The sequence below is a fragment of the Bidens hawaiensis genome, unplaced genomic scaffold, assembly GCF_021521415.1.
Source record: "Bidens hawaiensis isolate Kalapana, Puna unplaced genomic scaffold, B.hawaiensis_p1.1 tig00036820_1, whole genome shotgun sequence".
Taxonomy (NCBI): domain Eukaryota; kingdom Viridiplantae; phylum Streptophyta; class Magnoliopsida; order Asterales; family Asteraceae; genus Bidens; species Bidens hawaiensis.
Genome location: NW_027505442.1, coordinates 46,138 through 66,700, shown reverse-complemented (window position 1 = coordinate 66,700; position 20,563 = coordinate 46,138). Strand labels below are relative to the sequence as shown.

Below are 20,563 nucleotides of genomic sequence, written 5' to 3'. Positions count from 1 at the left end.
TGTGGGTTTACATCTGGTACAACCTTGACTGATACCGACTGTAGCATGGCATTGAACGCATAACTAGTTCCAGTGCGCGTATAACGATGTACCACACGTGCAACTAGTTTCACTGTGCGCCTAATGCGGCCTCGAACTTGTGACCGTGAAGGTACGCTTGTAATGCAACTTTTGACGTGTAACCGGCGCCCGAATGCGCATAGCCGACTATAAACTCATGTAACTGAAGTCTCGCATAACGGGTGCTAGACTATTGACTTAGGCTTGTACTGGGGTCGGGTTACGTTGCGCCGTGCGCGTTTTAAACCGTGAACTTTGAACCGTTTGCCAGTCCTATATAAAAATGTTGTAAATCTGGAGCTTGAGCGAATAGAGTTGATGCAGTCTTGCCATTTAAAATATTTTGACACTAGGAGGCATTGTATTAGTGGGAGCAGGTGGCGTTCATCACCTACTACTCTATTATCTTATCCATTACCAAAACACTATCGTCATCAATGCCATATATTCTTCTTCGAGGTGATGTCAACACCTAAAACAAACTGGAATAAAATGAAATGGTCTTGTCTGTCCTTATCTCTTGTCATTTTCTGTCGGGCTTCGTACAAATTTGCACGATGACCAGGTCTGCATGCAAGTCATCCGTCTTAAAGCAAGTGTTACATAAAGGATCATGCAAGTCATTTGCTGTCTAACTTTGTTTTCGCACCACGGAAGAAGATATTGTTGAGTCTGTGAAATGGATCCTAGAATTCGTTTATGGGTGATGATTATTTGCTGTGAGATTATAGTTGTTGCGGCTGTCACAGATCTCAACGATCGTAAGTTATTATCATCACCTGTAACTAGAGTTTTTAATATATATACAAGTGGCGGTTGAATTGGTTTGATTTTTGAGTCATGATCGTAACCATAACCAAAAACGAAAACTTCGGTCAATTGTTAGCGGTTTTCCGTCTAAAGTTAAGTGTGTGATAGCACCGTATTCACTTTTTTCTTTTTTTACATACATCTTATAGAAAAAAGCATAATTATTTTCATAATTATATTTCTTGTATTGATTCTTATATGTTACCGTCTTTAATTAACTTGTAGCTAAAATCATGTCTTTCAAATTGATAGCATTCGCTTCGGTTAATTTGGTTATGATGGACACCAAAATTAAAACTACCCATAATTTTCGGTTAATCGGTTATTGTTTATCTAAAAGCCATTGATAATCAGAATTCAAAAGATATGTTACATTTTTGTTTTGCTTGTTGATTGGGAATGAGATATTGAGATACCATTGGCAATCCAAAATTATTATTATTATTATTATTATTATTATTATTAGAGAAAATAACTGTTTGCGTCCCTGTAATTTGAGGGTTGAGTTCCATTGAGTCCCTGAAAAAAAATTGAACAGGTTAAATCCCCATGGTTCAAAAAATGAACTAGATGAGTCCCCACTGTTAAGTTTCCATCCATAGAAAAACTAAAATTACCAATATGTCCTTTTATAAGATTCATATGAGCCCATATGGTTTGTGGTTGTGCTCACTTTACGTCCCACATTTTAAATTTCTATCCAAACTATTTTTTAAACAAACTTATCAAACCAAACTACTTTTTAAATAAAACTAACAGAATCAAACTACTTATTTAACAAAACTAATCGGGCGGAACTAGTTTTTTAAGAAACACTAAGCGAACAAAACAATTTTTTTAACAAACCTAATCGAACCGACCAACTTTTTAACAAAACTAATCAATCCGAACTACTTTTTTAGCAAAACTAATTGAACCAGATTGGTTTTTGAACAAAAACTAATCGAACCGAACTACTTTTTCAACAAATCTATTCGAACTGAACTACTTTTTAACAAGACTAATCAAATTGAACTACTTTCTTTTAACAAAACTAATCGAACCGAACTACTTTTACAACAAAACTAATGGAACCGAACTACTTTTTTAACCAAACTAATCGAACTGAACTACTTTTTTAACAAAAATAATCGAACCGGACTATTATTTAAACAAAACTAATCAAACCAAACTACTTTTTTAACAAAACTAATCGGGGCAAACTAGTTTTCTAACAAAAACTAATCGAACCGAACTACTTTTTTAACAAATCGAACCAAACTACTTTTTCAACAAAACTAACCGAAGAGAACTTTTTTAAATAAACTCATCGAACTAAACTGTATTAACAAAATACATTGAACCATTCTTTATTAAAAAAAACTAATCGATTCGGGCAATTATATAACAAAAACTTACAAAAGCCCTCAATTTGATAATTCGATCATCGGTGGCATTTCGTCGAACACTTGGTAGGCATCGCCAACTTCACACAAAACCCACTTTAAATAAACACAAAATCTAGCAGTGGTGATGAAAAAAAAAACCATTTTGGTTATGGTAAAGGGTTAGAATTCAAAAACACAATTGAGTATAAACAATGATGGTGGTAACAAATTTGGAGAATCTTATAGGGAGTAGGGTTTGGTGGTGTGTAGCAAAGGCAGCATGTTCCGAGGCACTATGAGACTACAGCGGCATAAGGACCAACGGCAGCAGGTTCTGAGGCTACAGCGAAAGTTGGAATTGGAGTATTGGAATTGAACGAAGGCTGGAGATTGAAGACAACAGGGAGTAGGGTCACAAGAACGATGCTTTCTTTCTTTCTTTCTTTCTTTGTCTTTTGTTTTTGTTTTTTTGGTTTTTTTATCTTTTAATGTGTGAAAAGACCGGTTTGTCCCTTATTTTAACGATGTTAGTAACAGAAAGTTAACAGAGGGACTCATTCGGGTCACTTTTGAAATCATGAGGATTCAACCAGTTCAATTTTTTTTTGGGACTCAATGTGACTCCGCCCTCAGACCACAAGGACGCAAGCAGTAATTTTCTCTTATTATTATTATTATTTGCTTAAAGTTCGCTATATTTGTAGTGGCTGCTCTAAATGCTCTCAAGTCTAGCTGGAAGAAACTACCACGTAACTGGAAGGGTTCAGATCCATGTGGACGTAAATGGGACGGAATCAACTGTACCAACTCACGCGTAACGAACTTGTAAGTCGTACGTCTTTCTACCATACAATATAATTCTAGTAAATCTTAACTAGAAGTTTGACAACTTGGTTACTTACAGGGTATTGGCAGGCATTGGGGTGAGAACTAATGACATTGGAGACATTCCATCTCTTTCCATGTTGCAATATTTGTATGTTTTCCATTCCCATTAATATTTATCCTTCTATTTTCACTTTCTACCTTTAATTATTCGTATTATTATTTTTGAAAAAAAAAAAATTTAAAAGGTGATCCATGTCGATTGACATTTTTCAACTTTGGTCCCTCGTTTTAATAATTGCAAACTTAGTCAAAATATTTGTGAGATGGTTGCATTTTTACAGTCTACCATTAATCCTAGTTAGGTTTTTTACGGGAAAAAGTGAAGTTATATTTGTTATTTTACATTTTCTTTTTTATTTATTTGTTTAAATCATAATATATAAACACCACTTTATAAATGCTAAACTTAGTAACTCTATTAAATACATCAACTATATTTTTAAAATAAAGAAACACATAATATATAAAGTTTGAGACTATTGTAAGTGATGATTCTTGCAAGTCCTCTTCTTGAATCTTGATTGATCAGAAGAAGAGGACCACTGTTATTTAATGTTTACAAAACTCCTGATTTTTAAATATTCTGTTTTAAACAAATAGAAAAAGATAAAATATAAAATGACAAACATACCCTACTTCCTAATAAAAATAACTGGGATTAACGATGGGACTAAGTGGGCAGCCCTTTCACAAATGTTTGGACTAAGTTTACATTTGTTTTAATTCTAGGCACTAAACTTGCAAAATGGTCAAACCACAAGGGGCATTTGTCCATTTTTCTCTTGTGTTTTCAACCAATTAGTTTGAATCTTACTTTCATTGTTATTTTTATGTATAGAGATCTTTCCAACAACAGGGGGATTAGAGCCACTCTACCACAATCTATTCAAAATTTGAAGAACTTAACGACGTTGTAAGAATCACATTTTGTTTTTCAGACATAACAACGTTATTTATTACGTTTTTTCTTGTTTTGTTCAAAAAAATGTTTGGTTTTTCTTGTTTGATCAAGTACTCTACGCTTGTAGAATGCTGGTTGGTTGCAGTTTTAGGGGTCCAATCCCTGATTCAATAGGGTCACTCAAACAACTAGTCTTTTTGTAAGTGTTGAAAATTCATGTTACACAAATAACTAGTCTTTTTGTTAGTGTTCATTATTTTATCATTTTTATTTCAGAGGACTTAATAATAATAGCTTCATTGGAACTATCCCGCCATCCATTGGTAATCTAAGTAATTTATCATGGTTAGATTTAAGTGATAATCAGCTTACAGGAACCATTCCCGTCTCTAATGCTACATCACCTGGCCTAAATTTTCTACTGAAAGCAAAACACATGTATATTCTATTTCTAATATACCACATTTGTTAGTTTTTCAATTTTTGAAAACTGGTTAATAATATGCAGGCATTTGTCAAATAATCGGTTAACTGGTCCCATTCGATCTCAATTTTTCCACTCAAACATGAGCCTAATACACATGTAAGTATTGAATTAGCTCCATAGAGTTTGTACACCTTTTCTTTTTCATGTAAATGTTTATTTTTGAACAGTATATTTAACAACAATCAATTATCTGGACCAATCCCTTCTTCGATAGGAAGCATCAAGACACTTGAGGTGGTGTAAGTATCAATGACTTATAATCATTTAAAGATTTTGGAAATTCCATCTCATTGAAGATTATCCAAATTTTAGAACAAATTACCCTTTTCGTCTTTTAGGTATATAGCAAATTTCACATTTGGTCGTTAAACTAAGAAAATAACAGAAATCATCCTTTATGGTCATATGTTTTAATAGTTTACGTCTTTTCCTCTAATGGTATTTAAATTTTTCTGTTGAATCCAGTCATGTGCCTTGTACCTGAGGATAGTTTCGTCCTTTTACCAGTTTACTCTATGTTCTCTCCTCTCAAAAAATCTTCGTGTCTCTCATGTGGAGCGCATATGATTGGATTTAACAGAAAAATCTAACTCTTGCTTGAGGAAATGAAATGATGTAAACATTTACAACAAATGAACATAAAGGATACTTTTGTTATTTTCTTAGTTTAATAATAAAAAATGAAATTCACTACATACCTAAAGGATGAAAAGCTTAATTTAATCGAAGTTTTGATATACTTGTGCAACTCTATTTCCATCTTGTATGTCACAGGCGTCTGGACTCGAATTCATTGAGTGGGCCCGTGCCTCAGAATCTATCAAATCTCCAAACTGTCACTGAGCTGTAAATGATAAGAGCAAATAGAACCAATTGTTTTTTTTTTTTTTAATAATTTTATATAATTGGCATACTTGTAGGTACTTGTCAAACAATAAGCTGAGTGGACCAGTTCCAAATCTGTTAGGAATGAACTCACTCTCTTATGTGTAAGTTGGTTCAAACTTTTTGTCAGTATTTTCATTTTCCGCCTTTTAACATCACACACTTTTTATATTTTGTAGGGACATGAGCAACAATAGTTTTGATAAGTCTAATATTCCTTCATGGTTCACACTGCTACCATTGAACACAATGTAATGATTCTTTCTACATTTTTGCATATATTGGCAAATATTGTTCTTCAAATCAAATGTTGATTGTATAACTTATTACTGACAGATTGATGGAAAATGCACAGCTGCAAGGAGAACTCCCAATTGATTTGTTCCAACCTCACTTGGAGAGTTTGTGAGTATTAGTTGAATGCTATCCTAAAGTTAACATATATAATAAGTTATATTAATAATGAAATATGTAGCAAAATAAGCATAGTTTATGTAGCTAGTTATACACACACACACGTGCGTGTATATTATTGGGATACTTTACTTTAATTAGAACTGGTACAACATTAAGAATCATGAGAACGGCATAATGCAGTTGTACATTGTGCATAGATTCATAGAATATAATTTAGAGATAATGGAAGAGAGAAATACTAGAAGTTTCACAGATGTCATATCTACCGCATTTAAAAGAAGAGGTATGAATACGTTAAGTGGTTCTCTCAGTTCTGAATATAATCCTTGGTTCTGATATGAACACTCCTATATATAAACACACAGATACTATAGATATTTGAGGCCACATTAGGGTGTATTCCAACATTTAAAACAATAAAACATGACATATGTTGTGTTTGTAAAATCTAATGTTGTAAAAGTAGGTCTACAAGGTATGACACCGAGCCCGGTTTCTTTAACTCTGCCTAGTTACTAAGAATTGATCAAAGTTGGTCAACCTCAGCCAGAATTACATCTAGTCGGTCAACTTGGGCCGATTTTGTCTTAAAAAATAAAATATAATTTGTATTTCTGTAATATTAAAGAAAAATATCATTTGTTATTTAATGATTAGCCATTTTTAGAATAACTTAGTATTTAAAAATGTATTCTTTTTATTTATATTGATATTGACTTATTTTATTATAAATATAAGTCAACTTATGATATTTGACATATATAAAATATCCAAAAATTAATTTGCTTTATATTTACCATTTCCGACTACTCTCCTAGTACACCCAACTCTTCAGTCGGCCGCCTAAGGTCTCTCGAACGACTTTTGCAAACTTGGTAGAATCATGTATAAATGTCTGCAATACTAGTTGTAAATGTGGCACTAGTATCAGAATATTCTTTTATTCTGTTTTTGGTTAAATTTTGACAGGGTGCTAAGCAACAACAATCTTAATGGAACCCTTGACATTGGAAATAGCTATAGCAGTGACTTGATCGTCGATCTCAAAAACAATTCAATTACTAACTTCGTACAAAGTTCCGGATATAATTTGAGCTTAAAGTAAGTGCTTAAAAAAACTAGCTAGAATTAATTTAACATGTGAAATGTATTTCCAGGTCTTATTAAAATGGTTATACTACAACTTTGCAGTATTGACAATAATCCAATTTGCGAAAGTGGATCAACAGGAAGATATTGTACAGCCCGAAAGCCGAATACACCAAACAACTTACCAACAAATAGGTGTCCACCTCTAAAGTGTGGTTCATCTAAAATACTTAGTCCCAATTGTAAATGCACAAATCCATACACAGGAACCATATATTTTTTCTCACGTTCTTTCTCAAACTTGGATAATGCAACCTACTATACAACATTGCATAATACTCTAATGTCAGCCTTTAATTCCAGTCGACTTCCAGTTGACTCAATTGCTCTTTCAAATGCAACTCTTGATGAGTTTAACTACCTTCAATATAGAGTGCACATTTTCCCCTCTAGTCAAGATCATTTTAACCGCTCATCGGTGGCTTCGATTGGGACGGTTATCAACCGACAACTATTTCCTCTCACATTTTATGGGCCCTTGTTTTTTCTTGATGAAAACTATTGTTGTTTTCCAGGTACTTTTTTCAGTTTAAATACGCCAAAGAGTAGATTTGAAGTTTAACATTCTGACTTTGAGTATCCACAGAAAATAAGTCATCTAATCATGGCGCTATTATTGGGGGTGTTGTTGATGGTTTTGTGGTCCTGTTGCTAATAGCCTCGGCTATAAGTTATGGGATCTATCAGAAAAGACAAGCAACAAAAGCAAAACAAAATACGCCTTTTGGTAAGACAAGTTAATAATATGTCGGGGTGTAAACGTGCCAAGCAGAGTCGAGTCGACCCTGAGCTCGGATCGTTTAACTTACGAGAGCTTGAGCTCTGTTACTAAAGCTCGAGCTTAGTATTTGAAACTCATGCTTGAGCTTGTTTATTAAAGAAACTTATTGTTAGGCTTGGGCTAGGCTAGATTCGAGATTTTAGCTAGCCGATCTCGAGCAGACTTATTTACCACATCAAGAACTTAAAAAATGGTAAAAAAATGTTTCTTGCTCGATCCAATCTGGGTGACTCATTCTGCGGCATTCTAAACGCAGTATGTTTTAACCTATTAGTGAACCCGTCCAATTTTCCGGCGTGTAGGACGTTATTGTTTTCACAACTAGCTCATGTGCTTACATCTGCATATCATGTAACAATTCAGGAACATGGGGGGTGGACAATGGCAATGAAGCGGGCGGTGTACCTCAACTAAAAGGCGCAAGATGGTGTTCATTCGAGGAACTCAGAAGATGCACCAACAATTTCTCAGAAGATAACGTAATTGGATCGGGGGGCTATGGAAATGTATATTAATATTGCCATAACCTTGCTATTTTATTATTTGCGTGCTAACAGCTTTCTAAAACGGTTAAGATGTTAACTGACAGGTGTACAAAGGGACTCTTGACACTGGTCATGTAGTTGCAATTAAAAGAGCTAAACAAGGGTCATTGCAGGGTGCTAAAGAATTTAAAACTGAAATTGAGCTTCTTTCGCGTATTCATCATAAAAACGTTGTAGCGCTTGTGGGTTTTTGTTATGAGCAAGGTGAACAAATGCTGGTTTATGAGTTCATTTCAAATGGTACTTTAAAAGATAATCTTACAGGTAAATGTACCTATTTCTAAGCATTTGAATTTCATACTATCCACACGTTTACTTAAGAATAGGCCAGTTCTGTTATGGCATTTTCTGTAACAAGTCAAACAATAATGATTAACATATTTAGCTAAAAAGAAAATATCAAGTTGTTAGCAAGTTGTCCAAAGTGTATTTTAAGTCTAAAAATTATCCGTTTTGACCAATTAGCCAACCCGCTTAGCCCATCAATTATTCCACCACTAATTTGGCTTGTGAACTAACCAAACAAATACAAATACAAAAAAAAAGCATATTCATGTTCGTTCATTTAACTTTAACCAAACAAACGATCAAACACGAACAATTAAGCGAACATGGTTTTCTTGTTCATACTTCATGCGTTAAGAAAGTGAACATGTTTGTGTTCGTTTACGCTCATTCGTAAATAGTATAAATAAACGGTTCATGTAAGTAAACAAACTAACATAACTGAACATATATCAACAAACAAAACTCCCAACTAAAAGTAAACTGAACATCAATTTATCAGGCCTAAAAAACTAATAAGCCTTTATTAAATTGTAATCGGTGATAAACTATAATGGGCCTAAACGAATGAAAGAGGCATGCGTTCATGATTATTCATTTAACTAAATGAACAAAAAAGATTGTTTATGCATGTTTGTTTATTAATAAATGAACTTCCTGTTGCATGCTTCAGTGAATGCTCGGTTCATTTACAAGCCTACCTCTAATATAGGATGATTATAGAATGGAAAATGTGTTTCGACTATATACATATCGAATCATCCAAGAACTTCATAAATAAAATTAATAATATTTCTTGTTGGAAGCTATTATATTTCAGCTTAGTTTAATTCCAAATTCTCAAAATTGTGCATGCAGGCGAGGCGAGAATCAGGTTAGATTGGATAAAGAGACTCAAAATAGCTCTTGATTCTGCTAAAGGTGTGATATACTTACATGAGCTTGCAAACCCTCCAATCATACACAGGGACATTAAATCAAATAATATTCTACTTGATGTTCAACTAACCGCAAAGGTTGCTGATTTCGGATTGTCCAAATTATTGGGAGATGAAGCAAAGGGCTATATTTCCACCGATGTGAAGGGGACAATGGTAAGTGAAAAGTCCAATCTTTTGGTGGAAACTAAAATTATCGACCCATTAATAAATAAATGGGTCATTCTAATTGCAGGGTTACATGGATCCTGAGTACTTCAGGACCCACCAGTTGACAGAAAAGAGTGATGTTTACAGTTTTGGGATTGTATTGTTAGAGCTGTTAACTGCAAGATCACCTATAAAAAATGGTAAACACATTGTGACAGAGGTTCAGGAGGCCATTGACAGGCCAGGATATCCAAATGGACTTTACGCGGTTCTTGACTCGGCTCTTGGTGCATTGCAAACACTTGGAGGTTTGACCAAGTTTGTTGACCTAGCCATGAGTTGTGTCCAAGAGTCAGGAGCCGATCGGCCCAAAGTGGGAGAAGTCGTGAGAGAGATCGAAAGCATTATGGATTTTGCGGTTTTAAGCGCTGGTGGTGACTCATCTTTGACATTCTCAAGTCAAAGTACTGGAAAAGTTGGGGATCTTTATCATCCGTACGGTGATTCGGTTTCGGATGCAAGCAGTCTGTCTGTGCCATTTGAATCAGAACTAAGGAGGTGAATTTAAGTGATGCAGCTTTCTACACTATTCAATTGTTGTACTGTATATATAAAAGCTCAGATTGTTAAATGTTGATTTTGAAAGATGAAATTATGTAAACTTTCTGTTATGATGATATATTTTGTAATAAAAACTAATAAATCAACTTTTATATAGTTTACAACTATGATTGTAGTTAATTTCTGTATGCTTTCTGTTGGGAAATTCAACTTTAGGGTTTAAAGTTACAAAGATTTACTGCCGTAGAGTATGCTTACCGATAATGGGTTATTGCTATGGACAAAGTGTTTATACAGACAATTGAAGAACAAATAAAGAATATTTATTTCGAATACATATCTTAGGAATTCAGGATCAAATACAAATAAATCTTAACCTAGGAAACGTACAAAACCGGGTCACATCAGCTCCGATGGAACTTGTTTCAACGGGGTTAGGAACTGGCTTGTTGAACCTAATCTCAAATATATATATATATATATATATATATATATATATATATATATATATAATTTAACCTTTTGGGTTTAGAGTTCAACTTTTAGTGTTCATCTGCAGAGTTTACCATTATAAGTTAGCTTTAAAGTTTACTTTTATGGTTAAGCACTATGTTTATGGTTTAGTTATAGGGCTAAGTATAAAATGAAAACCCACTTGAGTTATGAAAACTCTGAAAACTCATTCTCAACCACATGTTTTTAATTAATGTTTAAATCATGTGGTTCACAATTAAAGTGAATAAAAAATGTAAATATAAATATAACTTTTTCTCTTTTCTGAAAACATTTATAAAAATTAATAAAAAAATGTTAAAAAATAGCAAAATATTTTTTTTTTATATTTCGATGTTTTGTATTAAATGTTACAACATATATTACATGTAACAAAAAAAAAACGATGTTACATAGGGTTTTCGCGGGTTTTCACAACTTAAATGGGTTTTCATTTTAACCTTACCCTATCTTAGGGTTTAAACTTTTGGGGTTTAGCTTTTAGGGTTTATAACTTATATTTTATGGTTTAGCTTAGGTTTTAGCTATCGTGTTTAGCTTTAGGGGTTACGGTTAGTGGTTAAGGTTTAGCATTATGGTTTAGGGGCTATGGTTTATGGTTAAGTTTCGACAAGACGGTTCCAACACCGCTAGAATAAGTTCAATCAGAGTTCGTTTGACTCAGTTTCTCACGTTTCTTAGTTTAAGGATATTCTGTGCCACAACCAACCCCATGCCTTTGGTAGTCTTTTTTGTATTTGTAAATATGCTTCCAGTTGAATGAGCATCATAGTTTTCTTGAAAACCAATTTATTCAATCCTAACCATTAATCAAATCTAATCAATGATTAATTTTAAAAAATGGCAGTTTTGTAATTATAATGAAAGGAACGGTTATTATTAAGAACATTAAGGGTAGTATCGGTATAAAATGTTTATTAACTGACTACCAGAAACTAATAGTTGACCAAATCTCTTTAATATCTCAAAACAGTCAAACATTTATTCTTCCATCTTATAACTCATGTGCACCACATCTTCTTCGGATGATATATCAATATAAACCGTATATCAAATTGCTACTGGATCAACAACATGAAAATATATAAAATAAAATTATTGCTATATCAAAAAGTAATTTTTGTATTAAATAACATATATGTAACTCAAAAGAAACAAAGAAAGATGAAGAAAACACCTAGATACATATATGTAATTGAATAATTTCAACTCAAATTAATTAAAGACACGTATGCATATTGGAATAATTTAAATTGAAATAAGAGTCAGATGCATATTTATATTTTTTTATATATAATAACACAAATTATTTTGTTCAACACAAATTACATATATGTAACACAACTACATTTATGTATTTCATAGTGATACATACGTGATGATGCATATATGTTATAACAAACATATTACACATATATAGTTATACTAAAATTAGGTGCATACTCACGTGTTCATATCTGTTTACATATATATAGCTCTAGTATTTTTTTTGCATTATGAAACTAATCATACCAAGATACATTATGTAATTTAGTGATATACGTATATGTAAAACTAAATTACGAAGTTACGTATATGTAAACTAACATGTTGTTCATGCTCATTCTTGTAACAAAAGGTTACATATATACAAAAAATTTAACGGGTTTTTTTGTGTAACTTTAGGGTTACATTCTTGTTCATCATGTCCTTAGAGCAAAACAAGCATACTCGAAATCGTTAAAAAATTAACAAAAAATTAATCACTAAATCATGTGTAATTTCTAGAAACCACCCAATCAAAAATCTTAATTTATCTATCTTTATGTACAAGATAAACTCATGCAAATCTAGGCTAATACAAATGCATATTAATTCTTTTAAAGAATTTTCGGAAAGAATTTTGAAATAAAACAAAGGCACGTGGGATAGTTGATTGATATGAAAAAAAAAAGCAAATTAAAAGCGGAGGAAATAGTTGAACTGCAACCCATGACTGTGTGTCTGTGTTTGACCCTGCCGCGTTAACCTATGACCTTATCTTGGACCTAATCTTATACACTTTATTAGACAATCAACTATAACAAACTTGTAGATAGAATGGTCAATGGGATGTCAACTGATACGCTTTCTTGGGAGAGAAAATAATGGTCCATAATGCTAATCCCTCTTTTTGTGACGCGAAAAAGCCAGACCCGGAAAGGGGAAGGGCCAGTGGTGGGCATTTGGTAAAGTCGGGCTGATCGGGTGTCTTCATTCAAGCGACGGTACAGAAGAAGAACGAAACGAAGTGAGAGGCCGGGTAGTTCTCTTTCCCCTATGTCGATTCTCTATAAGAGATAGAAGCTTTCCCGCTTGCAAGGTTTCGAGCTCCTATTTCTGGAAGAGATTGAGGAAATGCTCCTTCCGTGAGGGGCCTTTCAACCTATAGGAAGCTCTCTCATCCGAGTGGAGTTAGGCCCATTTCCTAGCCTAGTCATGACAATCTCACTCGAATTACAGGGACCTACACATATTAGTACAGTATACCGGGGTGGCCAGAACCACACGTGCACCTTTCCGCCCATTATTGATCTTCACTCTAAGTGAGCAGGTCAAAGCAGTTGAGGTGATAGTAATAGTAAGCAGGGAAGCAGAAGCAAAAGGTCTTCAAAGAACTTTTGTGTAATAAAGCTTCTTGGTCTCACCGAAGGAGGCAGTAGGAATGAAGGAGGCGGGAAGCTACCGCTTCTTCTAGAAGGGTTGCTTATCCTTCACTTTTTTTAGAGCGTATCGCTATGAAAAAGAAAAAGTTTATGTAATCGGAAAAAGGGTTACGGTTGCGTATGGTTTGAATAAAGCAAAACAAAATAAATAAATTTAAATCAATTTACTAAAATACCCTTACAATAAAAATAAGAAAAAATAAAAATGAGAATTTGTGATTGGTCCATAAAAGTTCTCATAGTTTTTAAGTTAAGGAGTGGTTTTCATTTGAACCCTCTCCTATATATATATATATATATATAGAACGGTTCAGTGGAGAAATGAAATTAGAATGAAAAATGTGAGAAATGAATCTTGACCATTAAATATATTGATTAAAGGCCTACATTGATTATGGCATTATTGTAATTAATATGATCATGTTTTAATGTATTTTAATACACAAGGGTGCTTTAGTATTTTTCTTTCTATATATAGCTTTGAAACTTGCAATTAATAATGAAAGATATCTTAAAAGCTGCAAGTGATTCAACAATTATTATTACTTTTTAAAGGTTAATTCTATATTGTATACAAAAAGAAGTATGGTCAATTTAATATATATTTTATATTTGGTAATAAAAAAATTTTATATTTATTTTTATTTTTATTAACAACTACATCAGTGTAGGAATAACTATCCAATAATGTAGGATAAATCATATGTTGAAATATTATTTATAAAAATGTGTAGGAAGTACCTATAATATAAATACGAAAAATTTTATATGTTACAGTGATGATTATAAATATATGGAAGGGTTTATGTATTTATTCGATCTTGTAGCATAATTGTATGTGTGTAAGTTATAGGATGTTTAGGATGTGTATACTAATGTTGGATTTGTACTGTAGGATTGTGTATGTTTTGTAGGGTTATGCATAGAGCATGGTTATATAAGCATGACTATGGTTATGTAGGGTTGTGTAGTGTATAGTCGCATATTAGACGCACTTGTGTTTTAGTGTAAGGTTACACAACATAAGTTGTTTGTGTAGGGTTATGCATATTATGAATACATTAATAGTGGAGATGGTTGTGTAGTGTAGTGTAGTGTAGTGTAGGGTATGTAATGAATACACTACACAACCATATTCATGCTTATGTAACGATGCTTACTCGTAATGTAGGATGGTTCTGTTTTGTGCAATGTATATGTATTATCTATGTTGTGTTGGATGTGTAGGATGGCATTGTATAGTTTGTATCATGTTATAATATTTGTATTTTCTTTTATATAAACAGCCGAAAGAAAAATTTGCGTTTTTAGAGATTTTGATGTGCTGAAGGCGGTCTATAAAAACCTAACCTAACTTAGACACTCCAGTTTTAAATTTATAAATCTAGACTCTCTTAATGCTAGACCACTAAACAGACAAGTGTACCTATCAACTGTAGTAAAGCCTAATGAAGTCCGGATGTCGAACCAACTGAACACTAGCGACACCTAAACTAGACTCTGACTAAATTAAACTAAACTAAATTAATTGATTTTTGTGTTTTTTATTATTAAATATAAATTAAAAATACTTAAACTAAAACTAGACACGAACAAATTGGGGTGAAATTTATATAGGGGAAACAACTACCTAGGCAAGGAATCCTACTAGTTAACTCGTAAACTCTCGGAATTGGATTTATGATCGGTAACCGGATTCTAAAAATATGAAACTTAAGGCATAACTAAAGTGTGCTAGATCACCTCCCGGTCTCACCAACAATACCTAGAAACCCTAAATATCATGTAAGCTCAACGGTTTAATGGTTCAGATCACCTCCCGGTCTCACCTTACCTAACTATGCTAAGGTACACAAAGATTAAATCACCTCCCGGTCTCTCTAATCACAATATACCGTAAGGCGTAAAGGGGTATTCTTATTAAATTCGGTTATAATTATGATTTGTAAGAATCTAAAGAAGTCTAGGGTAACTCACTCCCGTGCAATCGCTACCCAAACACACAAAAGACCAAAACAAACGACACTTAATTACCTCCAGGTCTCTCAAGTGGCAGAATATAAGGTATCTCTAAACTCTCAATTACCGTTCCTATGGAATATGTTAACAATAAACCATAAACTAGTTGTAAACACACAGTAAACAACCTAATACACATCCATACATGAAAGACGTTCACAAAGATGCATATGGAACAATAAATTGATTATAAATTAATACCAAATATGCATGTGCATCATAACCAAAGACAATCAAACTTTTACCAAAGCAAAAATCAATCAATAAACAATCCAAAACCGAAAATAAAACAAGTCTAACAAGTATTCATCTAAACTCAGGCAGTATAACAGTCTAGCCGCTCACAATATTTGATGAAACAAAGATAAAATATAAGTCACGGTTCATCGTAAAACAAATAAATATAGTTGAGCTACTAGCCTGCGAGCTTAAATTAATTCACCAGCCTGGTTGCCTACTTATTAATTACTTTTTTCCTTTCTTGACTTTTTGATTTTGGCCGTGAGTTTAAGATGCTTGGGTGCTTTCTTGTTACTTTTTTTTTCGATCGTTTCCGGCCATGGAAGGGTGGCGCCCCCGCCTCTCGCTGCCCTCCTCTTTTCAATCTATAGTATTATATATCATCACTTATGGCAGCCCTTTGTGAACATAAAATATTCGGTAGGTCAAAAGCCCAACACCATATCTAACGGCCCATGAAAAATACACATAGAGCCCGGTCCACATCAACCGTAAAACCAAAATACTTGACTTTATTCCTGTTGTTAACTAGAGCCTTGATGCCACCATTCATCAACAAATATGTCCTGCCAATTATGAGGCAAACATTATTGTTTAGTTCATTTACTTAGATTCAATATATTAAATGATTATATCTATAAAGCGCCAACCAAATATGACTAAATTAAATAAACCGATCAATAATGTTATTATTTAGTGATTTAATAGTTTTAGCTCGTTGTCTTTTCAAACCTTTAAACTTACATATGCATCAAATATTAATAATATTCAATAAAAACTTGGCTTAAAAGCATCTAAAAGTATAGGAAATATTTATATATAATATGTATAATTTAGACCATATCAGATTTGCAGATAAAATGGTGGATGGCATTGTGGGATACAAGATTAGTTACGTGATAACGAGGGAATTGTCAGTGGGAATGCTAGTTACCTACACAGAATATTATCATGGTTATTAATTATGTAGGAATAGATGTAAATAAGAAACAAAATGATTATAGGATGAAAATAAAAATTTAAAACCATAACTTGCAAACAATACACTTCTTTTTGCTAACGTCAGTAATAATGTTAATTTTGATTTCGTTCTCTTGCACGACCCGGTCACGGGAATAACGATATAGTCCTTCAAAAAACTCTTTTTAACCTCTCAAAAATAGTTATTCTAATTTAATTCAGAAAACTAATAATAATTCGAATCGTTTGAAGTATTTGTAATGTTTTAAAGATTATAAAACTAACAAACAACGTACTAATAAAAGAATAAAAATACGGTTGAATAATTTTAAAAAAATAAATGGAGATCTTAAGCAAATAATGTATACAATTTGTTTTTTTAAATAAAATAACAAACCAAATAATATATTAATAAAAGAGTAAAATATGAAGAACAATGTTCTTTCACAATTGGTATAGTATAAAATTTTTTGATTTGATGTTATGTTATATACGATTTCTATAAATTAAATAAATGTTTTTTAAATCTAAATAACTACTAAATATATTTAATAAAGAATATTATGAAACCTTCAAACAAATTAATACTTACCAAAATAAAATAATTCAGTCATTACCATTATGACCTTTTCAATTAATTAAAACACAAAAAGAAAAGAAATTTGTAATTGGTTCAAAGGATTTCTCACACTAATATGATTTCTTTATTGAACTCAACCCATATATATATAGCTTTGGAGTAGGACTATCACTTTTAACCACTATCCAAAACCTGCCAAGAAACCCAAACCCGCACCATAGTAATTTGGGTCGGTTAATGGTTCTACCTTCTAGGTTTCAGGTGATCAACCTGAAAAATCGTATAAAGTCGGAGTTCTAAAAACCCGATATTAGATACATATAGTTGGTTTACTTCTCCTTCATGCATGGATGATAGATTGTTTTATGATTATATATCCAACGAAATCTTCATTAATCGCTCCATTTAATCGATTCCAGGAATTCACAACTCTTTAATTCAACTGTAGTTTCTTTCGTTTTGCAATTGGGAAAATCTTTTTGGGTCTGCAATTCGTTTAAATCAATATCACAAAATCAACCACACAACTTTTTATAATCCAATATTGTTATTTTCGACGAATAAAATGGACTGTTTATGTAATTTAATTAACTCTTAATTGTAAATTTAATTTTCTGACCTAACACGTAAGACTTAACCGTTGATTTGAATTATTTATTACGTAACCTTAGAACACTAAATCACTATTATATATGCATGTTAACTCAAACTAAGTCATAAATTTATTTTCTTTATGAAAGAGTGGAATGACTGTCCCTGTAAGGTGGTAAATATATGTTTTGGAGAAGAAATCTTCCTGAAAATGACGTTTAAATAGGTCAAAAGTCTTTCAATAAGCATAGTCAATTTGTTAGGTTTGATGATGCTCTCAACGTAGGTTGGGTTCTATAAATTTGACATGGATTTGAGAACATCTATACTTGGGTTGTTTTCTTCATTTAGTCACTATGGTTCAGGTAATCTTCTTGTTCAGTTCATAGCGTACCCGTTTTCAGTAACACATATATTCTATCATAACAATTGTTTTTTGTGCATGCATGCAAAATTACAGGAGATACAGCTAAAGGTTGCCATGCACTATGAAAAATGCAGAAAAGAGGTAATGAAGATCATTAGTAAATTATCTGGCATTAACGAGCTATCAGTAGATTTACAAAATGAGATGCTAGTGGTAATCGGCGATGCGGATTCTGTTTGTATCGCTAATGGCTTGAGGAAGAAAGGTTGGGTAGCTAAGATCGTAAGCGTTGGAGAGAAAAAAGAGAAGGAAAAAGACGACAAAGATAATGATAAAGACAAGGATAAAAATGATGATCATAAAGCTGACCCTAAACCCGTGCCAATTGTGTATTATAACACTCCTTATGAATATGGATACGGATATGGAAATGGATATTATCTTGGGTATCCACCACCTTGTGATCGTGGAGGGTGCATCAATCTCTAGAATGATCAAATTTTATCGCAACTTTGTAAGAAATAAGGGTTAAATTAATTAATCCTTTTTTTATTTCATGAAGAAAAGTTTATGTTTTGTTTGAATGTAAAGACTAAATAGTTTTTCTGGTTTTACCATTTCAGTAACACAACTTTACCTACATTTATCCAATTTAACTACTATATACGCAAGATGTAGTGTTGAACGATGACATAGAAAGAAAAGAAGAAACGGAGTAGAGAAAGAGATTTTATTATATTTGAATGAAAATTTACACATACAAGAAACAAGACAACTATTTATATACACAACACATACACAACGCGCATATTATACAGCGTGTAAGTTACACACCGTAAAATACATATAGTGTATATGCATACTTAAACATGAGCGTATATATAACATATACGCTCAACCCCCCCCCCCCCCCCCCCCAGTTGGAGGTTGAGAAAACCCCAACTTGCATAAAAGCGAATGAAAATAAGGCCCTGATAAACTCTTAGTAAAAATGTCAGCAAGCTTATCTTTGGTATGCGTATACACCAAAGTCGCTAGGCCCTCATATAACTTCTCACGAAAAATGTCAATCTATTTCAATGTATTTAGTCCACTCATGAAAGAGAGGAGTCTTTGCAATATAGACTGCTGATGTGGTCTCAATTATACATATTATTATATAAATATTTTTTATACTTTTAAGTGCTTTTGAGCCAAATTTTTTATTGAATATTATTAATATTGGTTCACATGTGAGTTTTAAGGTTTTAAGAGAGAACGAGTTAAAGTGATATCTTTATGCTTAGTTATATTCGATTGATTAAAATTTTGTTCATCTATATGACTTTAAGCATAATCTAGTGTTTTTCATGTGAATTTGAATGATTTTCTTTTTATCTAAGAAGGTATCTTGAATTAAAAAGTATCATAGTCTTGACTTGTGAGTTCTGTATATATAATATATATTTTATATGCTTTCTTCTAAAATTACACAGGAAGTCAGGGCCTATAAGAAAATTAAACAAGACATCATGGTCCATGGTAAAAGGTGAATTAAATCAAAAATTTAGAAGTGGGCCTGTAAGCCATCAGCAAGTAACAACCCACCTCGTTATTAACACGGAACTTGGGCTATAACCTTTGCAATATTACTAGTTTTGGTGATATAATATATAAAGAAGATTTCATAGGAGATTGGTGGACAGCCATATTACGAATTGTGTGGAGGCAGGCGCTGGTGTTTTTGTTTGTGTGGACTGCCGAAAAAAGAAGAGAGGGTTTTGAAGGCCAGCCGTAAGGAGAGGGAAGCAAGCAAGGGTTATTCAACTAGAGCAAGCAAGATCAACACGTACTCGTTCATAACACTATTTTCTGGTTTGAATTTATTATTTTCATTATAAATCTAGTGTTTGAACCTAATTATTATGTTTTATTCTTTAGTATGGTTGTTGACTAAACCCCTAGCTACCTAGGTTTTTTATGACTACTTTGTGATTTGAGGATTTTTCTTGGTTTTTGGTTTTTATTGTTGGATTAATACTAAAGTAAAGAATCTTTTTACAATTGATTTGATGTGTTTGCATATATAGTTTTTATTTATTATTGATCTTTGTTCCGTATGTGTCTTGTTGAATGTCTTTCAGTTATAGACGCATATTTAGGTCGCTTACTTTGTGTTCGTGATTATTTCATGGTTTTGCTAGACGTAGTAATCCATAGGAACATTGGTTAGTGATTTGTTAGAGCTCTATATTCTACCTATCTAAAAACTGAGAGGTAATAGATAGTCGGGTTGTCCTTGGGATTAGGTGTTTAGGTTTGAACGCTTTGACAGGAGGTTTCCCTAGATTTCCCTAGTTTCATTGTAATTCCGTGTCTTATCGAATGTTCTTAGGTTACCCTTTA

The 20,563-nt window shown here is 32.8% G+C and overlaps 1 protein-coding gene across 1 annotated transcript; it reads left to right on the top strand.

The window, feature by feature from the left end:
• Positions 1-732: 732 nt before the first annotated feature.
• On the top strand, positions 733-10,244 carry LOC143613209 (leucine-rich repeat receptor protein kinase HPCA1-like). The gene is made up of 19 exons (XM_077086983.1): positions 733-821; positions 2,942-3,062; positions 3,142-3,213; positions 3,964-4,038; positions 4,154-4,225; positions 4,303-4,464; positions 4,535-4,609; positions 4,681-4,752; positions 5,288-5,359; positions 5,434-5,502; positions 5,578-5,649; positions 5,735-5,803; positions 6,785-6,916; positions 7,007-7,479; positions 7,551-7,691; positions 8,109-8,251; positions 8,335-8,554; positions 9,434-9,669; positions 9,749-10,244. Exons 1-19 carry the CDS (start codon positions 740-742, stop codon positions 10,223-10,225), a joined length of 2,835 nt encoding a protein of 944 aa, XP_076943098.1. The 5' UTR covers positions 733-739; the 3' UTR covers positions 10,226-10,244.
• The last annotated feature ends 10,319 nt before the right edge of the window (positions 10,245-20,563 follow it).

What these genes read in the sequence shown, in the direction of transcription:
- LOC143613209 (XM_077086983.1), top strand. Translation starts at nt 740, where the DNA reads ATGGATCCTAGAATTCGTTTATGGGTGATGATTATTTGCTGTGAGATT. An exon ending in CTGCTACCATTGAACACAAT is followed by an intron (nt 5,650 to 5,734) that starts GTAATGATTCTT and finishes TATTACTGACAG; the next exon opens with ATTGATGGAAAATGCACAGC. An exon ending in TTTAAAAGATAATCTTACAG is followed by an intron (nt 8,555 to 9,433) that starts GTAAATGTACCT and finishes TTGTGCATGCAG; the next exon opens with GCGAGGCGAGAATCAGGTTA.